This window comes from Oratosquilla oratoria, chromosome 35 (genome assembly GCF_046742065.1).
Source record: "Oratosquilla oratoria isolate Oo_2021 chromosome 35, ASM4674206v1, whole genome shotgun sequence".
Taxonomy (NCBI): Eukaryota; Metazoa; Arthropoda; class Malacostraca; order Stomatopoda; family Squillidae; genus Oratosquilla; species Oratosquilla oratoria.
The window spans coordinates 829,877-840,845 of NC_134811.1; the positions used below are offsets into that span (position 1 = coordinate 829,877).

The 10,969-nt window shown below is 36.4% G+C and overlaps 1 protein-coding gene across 4 annotated transcripts in view; it reads right to left on the reverse strand.

Annotated features, from left to right (window-relative positions):
• Positions 1 to 5,595, reverse strand: part of Taf2 (TATA-box binding protein associated factor 2) — a 29,997-nt gene extending 24,402 nt beyond the window's left edge. For all 4 annotated transcript variants that reach the window (XM_076173822.1, XM_076173821.1, XM_076173820.1 and 1 more), the window contains exons 1-5: positions 5,456 to 5,595; positions 3,154 to 3,225; positions 1,173 to 1,183; positions 981 to 1,049; positions 771 to 825 (exon numbers count right to left, since the gene is read on the reverse strand). In XM_076173822.1, coding sequence (XP_076029937.1) covers positions 771 to 825; positions 981 to 1,049; positions 1,173 to 1,183; positions 3,154 to 3,225; positions 5,456 to 5,473 — 225 coding nt within the window. In that variant the 5' untranslated portion in view covers positions 5,474 to 5,595. The remainder of the gene's footprint in view (positions 1 to 770; positions 826 to 980; positions 1,050 to 1,172; positions 1,184 to 3,153; positions 3,226 to 5,455) is intronic.
• Positions 5,596 to 10,969: the final 5,374 nt, after the last annotated feature.

Here is a 10,969-nt window from a genome sequence, read left to right on the forward strand (position 1 = left end):
CCCACCTAAGGGAGGTTCTAAAAATCAGAGATGTATAGTTTTGATTTCTCACAGGAATAAGGATTTCTCCTAAACTTTATTTTCCACATGAGGAAACAGAGAGGGGGGGGGGGTCACCTATTAAATGAAGCGGCCTTGCTGTGGACGTGCTGTGTCTTACTACAATGTTTCTGACCAAGAGCACTGGGTAGGAGACAAGGATAACCCTTTATCCATGAGGAGCTATGATTAGAGGGAGACAAGGGTGGTGAATGGGGGTGGGTGCCTACCGACTTGGCTACTTCCCTTGGTATATAGATAGACAGATAGATATACCTTTGACACAAAAACTGAAGATAGAACTGTGTGAGTAGATGGAGAAAGGTGTGAATAGGAACATACTAATGCTTGAATACAATGTTGGTTTTACCACCTTGTATGACATCAAGAAGATAATTCTTATGTGATGAACTAAGATGTATCTAAATTAATGGAAAATAGGTATAGTATGAACCAGGGAAAGTTAAGTGACTGATAAAGTGCAGTATAAAAGGTTTATTCTGTGTTGGTACTGTCTCAATGATGGATAGTGACCTAAGTATAGCATGCTTGTATGGTTCTAGTCTTGGGGGCAATATCATCACTCAGAAGAGGTGAAGTCATCAAAATAGTAAAGGAGAAAATTTGGGAGGGTAGTAGAAAGGAAGGATATTAGAAATCAAAAGTGATCAGTAATCTTTTGACTGGAAAGTAGTCTCCAAATTAAAAGAACGATAACGTTTCCTACTTACAATCACACTCTGTTTTTGAAAACTGATTCCTGTCAAACTCAAAATTTGATGGGACGTGCTGAAAGAAGAGGAGTGTTGTAATAATCCGCTTAATTTCACAAGAAAAGAAATATCCGTGACAACATCTTTATATCACTCTCATCATGACTAATTATAACATTTTTTTTTCTTTTTCCATTTTCCACTTTTGACATAACTAATTATACTTATAATTTGTATGGCTTCTGAACTTCTCGCTCTCTCTTTACGGATCCTCCAGTAAATGGTGCGCCTTCGCTTCTGAAATGTTGACATGTGAGGTATCACCAAAATGCAGTAAAAAATATCAGATACAGTATTTCATTTCTTCAAATATTATCATTATCTATGCAATAATTCATTCATATATTTGTGGCTACCTACCTTGGACCACCCTGCAAAGAAGTAGAATTTATGAGTATCAGTTATAAACTACAATTAAGGTATCATTTATATATAGCCTCTGAAATTCACTTCAATATTTTTTCAGTTTAAATTATCTAATAAAAAAAATAGATAACACCAATTCATATGATATTTAACAAATTTGTGGAAATAAACCACTGCATAAATATTCCATGATTAATTACAAAACAATGGACTTCTAAGGAAGAAGAAGAAGAAGAAAGAAAGAAAGAAAGAAAGAAAAAAAAAATTGAAAAACACTAACAAGCACAAAACAGCATGTAAAACAAAAATCAATAACATGGAAAACTACAATGACATTTCTTCAAAATTAAATGCATTTGTACAGTCAGTTCATCCCTAGTGCATTCTTCTCATGGAACAGGACACTGCCTTAGTTTATACGCTGTTTCCCAACTTTGTCTTTCACATAAGCATAACAGATTGTGCAAGTGATTACTGATAATGACACCAACATACCTAAGGAAAGTGCAAAGTATCTATGTATGGTAAATATCTATAGGTGTGTGCATAAGAATGCACTTGGTATGGATGTATTTACTTAAATATATTAACCTAATTATGATGTACAGTGAGACCTCTCATTAATGGACGTTAATTAGCTGTGTTTGCGGTGTTTTCGGTGTTTTTGGTGCTGTTGTTTAGTGCGTGCAATCACTATGCCACCCAAAAACCACTCCAAAACACCGAAAACACAGCAAACGCAGCTAATTAATGTCCGTTAATGAGAGGTCTCACTGTATTAGAACAGAGCTATACTCATGAGGTCCCATCTACTGAACTCCATTTATCATATTTTGCCTTAAATGCATTTATTGTATTTGCTTGCACTGCATTGACTGCTTCTGACACAGGGCAGTGGACAGGATGCAGGGATGACCTGTCATCCAGGAGGTGCCAAGATGAGAGGAGGGTGGAGGAGAGTGGAGTATGTAGGGGATGGAATGGGTGGGAGTGGTTTCAATGCATTTTTCTTTTTGGCTACCCCCCCCCGTGTAAGGGGGAAAAAAGCCTTTTGGTATACGTACGTATGTATACATTGACTTTTATGCCATTCCACTGGTCTAAGCACCTGTACAGAAAATTGTATTTCTTGATATCCTTGAGACACATATTATTTTATTTATCTATTTTCTTTAATTTATGGTTATATCCCCTTGAGGTTGTATACCATACCAAGAGATCATCTCTGTCTGAGTTGCACCCATGCTCCCCCTCCCCCCGCCCTTTTTTTTTTTTTTTTTTGGGGGGGGGCTCTTTTTCTTCAGTCATTCAAGGTTTATCTGCCAGAATTGGGCCCATTTTGGTAGCAGCTCTTTTAATTCATTTTAGCTTGATTATACTGTTTTTCTTGTGTGAAGACTACACCACTTTGCCTGGGCCCAATTAGGTGTTCTGTGAGCTTTTTCATCAATGCTTCATCCATGTAGTGAAAACCATACAAATTGGTTTTTAACAAATTATAGTTTCCCCCCAAAATTTTGTTTATGTGTTTCTCAGTTGACAGGTTGTTCATGACCACAACCCCAAGGTCTTTTTCTACAATGGCTTTGTCAACCGATTTGTTACTAATTGTATATGTCACAGATGTTTTTTTTTTTGTGGTAGATCCCATTTGTAAAATCTTATTTTTTTCTTTGTGTTGAACATCAATACCTACTTTTGAGTCATGGAAACTGAGAAAAAAAAAAAGAGAAAAAAGAGAAAGAGATATAGAAAGCACTTTAGCTTACCTGAAACAATGAGAAAAATAAATAAATAAACAAATAAATAAAAATAAATAAAATAAGATAAATAAGAAATATACATATATATATATATATATATATATAAAAAAAGAAATAAAAAATTAAATAAATAAATAAAAATAAATAAATAAGATAAAATATATATATATATATAAATAATAATAATATCAATGCAACAAAAAAAAGCTTACCTGATTTGAAATGGGCATGTTGTTACCTCCTGGTAGAGATCTTGGCTTATTTTTCATACAGGGCTTGGACCCCTACATGAAATCAAAACAGAAGAAATATTTATTTTGAAAAGAACAATACAAGTGGTACAATGTTTAAACAATGAATCTAAACAAATTATTTCTTCTCAAAAACATTTACATTTAAATTTCTCCTTTCTACCTCCCCTTGGGTTACAAGTCCCTTGCCTCAAACAGTGGCACAGGCATGATCATCCCTTCCTATAGTATCTTTTTTGTGTCCATCCTTAGATACTTGTTCCTTGTGATACTTTTCATTCCCCAAAGACATTCGCTTACTTTCCTCATTGTTCAGTTTACCTTCACCCTCAACTTCTTCATTCCTTGTTACATGAAACCCAAGTTATGGACCAAAAGGTCCCCTGTTGACATGCTCCTCCTTTGTAAAACTATTTCTAAACTATCTCCTTTATAACTTCCCTCCAACTTACACCCACCCTCATCCCTTGTAAATCTCATTACCTTGCTTGTAGAAACACAATGGCAAAAGCCGACAAGACTGTGAGAATCAACACCGTGTGAGATCAAAACCTTTATTGGTACGACGTTTCGCTTGTTACAGCTTTTTCAAGTACAGACATATGGCAAACACTCTGAGTACATATAGGCCGACAGGGAAGGAACTGGGAGAGGTTATCAGGGAGGGGTGGGTGGTAGGTGGAGGGGCGGAGGGGTGTGTGTGAGAAGGGGACGGGTGGGACTTGGTGGAGATAAAGGAGGACATTTCGGACAGTTTGTTGAAGTGGACTAAGGGGGACATTTCATACATTTGTATAATGCGGGTAACAGATGGATGATAGGAGGGGCGATGTTGAACATGCCTCTGTTCTGCTCAATGGTTTGGTTTTGAAGCTTTGAATGGCGGCTGCTTCCAGGCATTTCCTCCTCACCCTGTCTGGTTTACTAAAAAGAAGCTCTGCATTATCCCAATCCATCAGGTGGTCATTGGTGTTCCGGTGGATAACACAGGCGTTGGTGGTGATGTTGTTCCGGGAATCGTAGTGCTGCTCCCAGATCCGGGTCTTCAGGTCACGGGAGGTCTTGCTGATATATACTTTATCACATCCAGCACAGGGTATGCGGTAGACACCAGGTTTCGATCTCACACGGTGTTGATTCTCACGACCTTGCTTGTACCCACATTCAACTTCCTCCAATCACATACCTTCCTAAACTCTGTCACTAACTGCCACAGAATCTTTTCTAACCTAACCATGAACACAATATAAAAAAATACTTCCACTTCACTCCACTCTTTAACAGAGACTATCATGTTCAGACATAAATATCAAATTATGGGTATTGTTTGAGTGAGTAATAGTTGACCTTATTATTCACTGGCTAAAGGTTAATATTGTGTGACAGTTCAGGAAATATTGATCATGGTTATCTTGCAAGAACCCTAGGGCAACAGATAAATTTATTTTCTATAACAATCACCAATTCTATTCCAGTTCCATGCAAACACATTTTTCACTCTTTCCTTTTTTGCATTTGAAAGATTATTTTTACTATAAAATGAATTATATTTGATTTGATCTATTATAGTATATAATAATTTTACTTGCAACTCATGCCAATACCAATACAAATGAAGTAACCAACAAATGTAAAAAATACGGACAGTCACATGTAAGAATCTAATACTAGAAATAACTCAAAAAGCCCAATAACAGGCTTATTTACATTGAGGTCCTGTAAGTTACAAGATAAAAAAGTATATAAAATAGGAAATACGAAATAATACTATAGTACTTTGATGCAAATATTGACTAAATTGAAAAACAAAAGTTGACTAGACAATATTGAATATTTATACTGATACTACTAACTATAAATATAATTACTATGACTGCAAGACAAATAGGCATCTAAAAGAAATTTCCTACAAGATACTTTGAAAGACATAATTTTCCATGGTTTGGATTGATATATCTAGCTTGATAAAAGGTTAGATTTAAGATTAGGTTAGGAGCTCATGGACAATGTAAGTTTCATGTTCAATAACCGTGTTTGCATGTTTCTGGAATTTTACCCTGCTTTCAATAACATTAAATAACTTCAATAATATTAAATATTGATAATATATGCATTAAGGTTGAATTTGGTTTAATTTTCTAGTACTAAGTGACAGATAATCAGATTCTGTACCAGCAGTTCAATATTTGAGCAAATTAATATAATATTAGTACTAACGGCACTGCATCATAGATATTTATTAAAGGAACATAAAACCAATTACCATGTCAAGGTTCTTCATGATGTTTTTCTTATCCGAACCCTCCAGTGTCAATAAATCTTAGGCTACCGAAGTAGCAGGCTTCACGGTACGACCATCCACGGAACCAATCTAGTTTGTAAACAAATAGCTTGGAGTTGCCAGCAACTATCCTCACGATCCCTTATTAAATGTGGGAAAGTTTGATCCAGTAGTTCACCCAACAGATGTCGCTAGTGTATAGTTCAAATAATTTCAACTCGCAATTCTACGTTCTCTTTATTTTGATAATTAGAATGTGCAGAATATACTGTGGGAATTTTTCTGAATGCATGAATCACTTGACATTATTCTTAGATAATAAATGGTTGTTTTGTTTTCTATACATTCTAATTTCCCTAGGTGGCTGAAAATGGTCCCGGAAACCGTCAATGTTTATTTTGTAAATTCGTTTAAAAATGCGTACAAATTGAACATAAATGATGAAATCGACATACCATGCAATATTCTATGATGCTTCAAATCTATAGTTCCGGTGTCAACGCCATGGACTGTCTGGAAACACATCACTCCCACATCTCTGCCCGAACATCATGTGTTGTCGCTCCTCGTGAGGCTGGGCTATGTGGTATTGGAGGCTCATCTATGATTTTGGCCAGGAATTTGTCTAGCCCCCTCTTGAAAGCCTCCGTGCTGACTCCCTTTAGGTCCCTTATCTCTCTTAGAAGACAGTTGAGGAGACAGTCTGGAGTCAGCAGAGATGAAGCTTTCCATCTGGATTGTCTTCAGTACCTGGAAGCAGCTGCTTATGAACCTTCTTTTGCAGGTCCTACCAAACCTGAGGTAGTATTTCCCTTTGATACCACCTCCTTCTTTTTGTGATGGGTTTGGCGCTGTGCCCTCCAGGATTTTCCAGAAGTAGATCACTATGTTACACTCTCTGCGTTTCTGGAGTGAATAGAGCTTGAGGATTTTCAGTCTCAGTTATTCAAGGAGTCACCGATTTACCTCCTCGTGAATACCATTTGGACCTGTTTGAGTTCTTGTATCTCCTTGACTCTGTGTGGAGACTATGCTATACATACTCTAGTTCTGACACTACTAGAGTCTTCCACAGAGGTAAGTGCTCGAGTTTCCTGGTCTTAAAGGTCTGAAGGATCCACCCACTCATTTTACGAGCAGCTCTAGTATTCACCTTGGTCTTTGGATCACGTGTTGGACTCGTGATCAACAGCTATTTCCCTTTCGGAAGAGAGCTCAGAGCTCATATAACCGATCTATGGGTAATGCTGTGACCTTACACGCACACCCACCCAACTCCCCACCCACGAGTTGGAGTAACGACTTGAAGCGCAGCGATACTGAAGTTATTTCAGCCCTGGGCCGGATTCGAGCCCGGACCGCCGTAGTGACAGTCGGGGACTCACCACAGTCATCTCTCATCCACACACCCCAGGTCTCTCAGTGTCTCCTTTGTTTTGATTTCCTCTGCACCCGCTATGTACCGGTGTTCTTTCAGATTTTCGTTTGACCCATAGCTTATCAATTCAAAATTATTGTTATTGAACATTAACCACTTATATACTGCCTCCAGATCTTTTTGTAATCTTTCGGAATCCTTTTTGGTTGTGATTTCTTGTGAGATCCTGGTATCATCCGCGAATGAGGACACTTTGGATGATTCAACTCCCTGGTCTGTGTCAATTATCATGGCCGAGAAGAGCAGTGGACCAAGCACCGATCCCTGTGGCACTCCACTGATTACCATTGAGCTTTTTGACTGGGATCCATCCACTTTTACTTTCTGCATTCTATCCTTTAGGAATTCATGGAGACACAGTCTCAGTTTTCCAATAATGCCCATATTTTTCACTAGTGTAGCAACACCTCGTGGTCTATCTTATCAAATGTTTTGGCGAAGTGTAGATAGACCACATCAACGTTTATTCCTCTGCTCACATTGTTTATAATGTTGTTGTGGTGGTTTAGGATTGAACAGTCGATGAAATGCTCAAGAGTTCATCTTGTTTAATTTTTACCAAACTAATTCTGGAAAACAAAATTGCCTCGTCGTCTGAATAAATGCAGTTGTCTTGCAAAATTGGGTCGATCCTGATTCATATGACAGTAGCAAACTAAAATCCATTAAAATTTGTTGTCTTGCTTCTGATTGTGGTTCTCTGGCAATCCGACGTTTGCAAGAGAGATTGCCCTTTTATTTTCCCTGCTGATTGGAAGATGGAGATGAAGAACGAGACGTAGTGCGAGAATCAAATAAAATATTAGATGGAATAGAAAATATACACCATTGTTTACATGATTAAGACGACAATGTCGTTAGTATTACTATCATTTCCTGAATTTTCTGAGGTCAGGTTAAGTTAGGCTAGCTTAGGTTAGGATTCTAGAAGTATTGCCAAACGTTGAGTAGGATATTTTCAAAATATTGCTATTTTGGCGTCAAAAATGGCGTATTATTTATATTTTAATGGCGATATCGTCGTCGTTATGGCGAAATTGTTGTTCTGCCTAGTCGTTCATCAGCCAACTGTCACTATTCAAATGTTGTGTTTGTTGTTGAATATTAGATATCTTTTTTATACTAGAAAATAAAATTTACTGTGAGGTTTCCCCGTATTCGATACTTTGGGAATCTAAGTGACACCTTTACGGACCAGAGGCACATAGCATTCTATTACGGTTGGAATCTAAATGATGATGATGATGATAATGATGATGATGATGATACGAATAATAATAATGATAATAATATTGATAACAATAACAATGATGATAACAATAGTATTAATAAATTAATAGTAATGATAATGATAATGATAATAATAATAACAATAACAAAAATGATAATGATATTAATCATGAAAAATACTAATGATAATATTAACGATAAAAATATGAAAAATAATATCATAATGATAATGATGATAATAACTCCTATTGACATTCCGTTCTCCTAACCGCCTTAAATCTTTCCACTCCACCAACACTGTCACTAAGAATGTATAGGAGCGCTGGTAAATACTATGATGTGAACACTATATAGAAAACTACCAAAGCCGTTCGATTTCTTCCTTATTTTCATTTCTGTGACAACACTTGCATTTAACACCACTCAGCCTATTCAGAAATGCTCCGTCACAGGAAGGGGTAGGAGTAGCGAATGGCAAATTTGAAAAAAAAAAAAAAAAAAAAACTTGGGACTGCAATTTGCCAAGGTTGGCGTAAAAAATAACTCACTTTTATTAATAAATAAATAATCTATTTATTTATTTATTATTCAGTCATTTTATTATCTATATAATTACCTATTTGTTCATTTCTTTATTCATTTGTAGGTTTATTTGTTTATTCATTTGTTTGTTTATTTGGTTATAAGTCACCAGTGCTGGTGTTAGTTGGGTCATCCTTCACCACTCAATAAATAAATAATTAGATAAATTTATTAATTAGTAGATAGATAAATAAATACATAAATGATAGAACACAATTTATTTGCGTACATTTGCCAACAAACAACTGAACACGATCGAAAATATAACCAACTCATGGTGACAATTCAAGTAAACACATCGTAGGTTGTAACGTCACAAGATACGAATGAAGTCACCGATCTGACGTAATAGAACTATAATAGCTTCCACTCTCCCTACGATGAATGTGATTCAATCGACACGCTGACCTGTGGCACTACAACGGCATCGTACGGGAGCATAATCACCGGGTCAACGTGTTCCGTAGACTTATGCGGTGCTGTTCATACCCCGACGAAAGGGTTCTTCTGCGCTCGCCATCAGGCGGCGGGAATTCACACAACCGAATTTAATTGTGGAAAATATTAGTCAGAATAGCCGTTATCCATTTCGATGTAACTTGCCTGTAGACGGCGTAAATCAAGAGAACTTATGACTACAGGGCGTACAAACTACACAAAATTGTATATGAACCTTTCTCAGAGAAAATAATAAATACTGTAGAAATGACTGATTGAGCAATTTCAGTTGAACTCGCTGAAATACACCATATACACTTTCTTCACACACTATTTTATATTTGTATCAAGCTTCCATTGCAAAAGAGAAGAAGAATCAAATCAAGTGAAATTATCTCTAGTGTACGAAATTTAAGTATATTTCTCAGAGCAAATATCGTTATTTTTCGTTATAACACTGCGTACAGAGCAAAATTCATTCGAAATTTCGAAACCAAATGGCAATTTTTACAATGACCTGCGTTTGTACTAAGTTTTCATTATAGAAAAGCACAAAAATAAACGTTTTGCATATTTTCCCCTAGTTTATACAAGTGGAATTCATAGAGTTTACGAAGAATGTGCAAACTGCTTCGCCAAAATGTACGACCTTTCTTAGTAAATGTCGCTATTTCGTGTGCTATCGCCGTAGATTGTCTGATTTCGATAAAGTCGCTGAAAGATATTGTACATTTACAAATATCAAAGTTCACCTCGACAAAATGTCAAAATACATAGCATTTCATGTCTGCACCAGACTTTCACCGATGAAAAGCCAGCAAAGTAGTTTTTTATTGTTGAAAAGCGTGAATTCTTTTGCTTTGTCTCCATCACCATCGTCAGTTTCAGTCACACCCGTAGATTCCCCGCGGGATGGGAAGCGTGCAGGAGGGAGACTAGATAGAAAGTGGAGAGACGAGATAGAGAAGTTTGCAGGAGTGACGTGGCAGAAGTTGAAGCAGTTGTGTGAATCATGGAATGCTATGAAAGGCATTTGTTTAACAGTTGACTCAGGATAGCTGAATGATTGAAAAGTGTGTTTGTTGTGGTAAATCAAGCCAAATTTATTCATTTATTTATTTTTCGTACAATCGTTGCTGATAGAACGAAGCAACAACAATTGATTTTGAAATGGGAAAAGAAAACGCACGCAGTTGATAGAAAACAGGAAAAAAGAAAGGAATTGGCAAAACAACATATAAAAGCCACCCATATGCACAAAAACAAGTTCCTTTCCGTCACATTCAGGATTTTTTAATTTCTTAGAAATCATGTACTATATACTAAATATATGCACACTCACTATTTCCATGTGCTGTACTAGTTTGGAACGCAAGTGTATTTTTTTGTCCAGGTCAAATATATTTGATATACCGCTGTATTCTGGAAAATAGCAGTATGTTCTCTTACTAGAAAAAAATACATCATACATATGTGCAAATGCTCCTAACAAATGGAGTAATTTTGCTTAAATTCATCATTTATTTCCACATTTCCAAAATGAAAGTAAGAATGAGACTAAAAATAAGGTTGGAATTAAGAAGAATAATGAGAATAAGAATGAGAATAGGAATGAGAATGAGAAGTATAACAACAATAACATTGACACTGAGACGTCACGCATATACTTTCACAGACTGAATTACAAAGAGCAGAGTTGTATTTCATTGCGTAAAAGCACAAGGAGGGAAACATGCAAAAACCGATTTACTACCAATAGAGTGGTTAACGAATGGAATAACCGAGTAGTAGTGAGCGCTGAATCAATT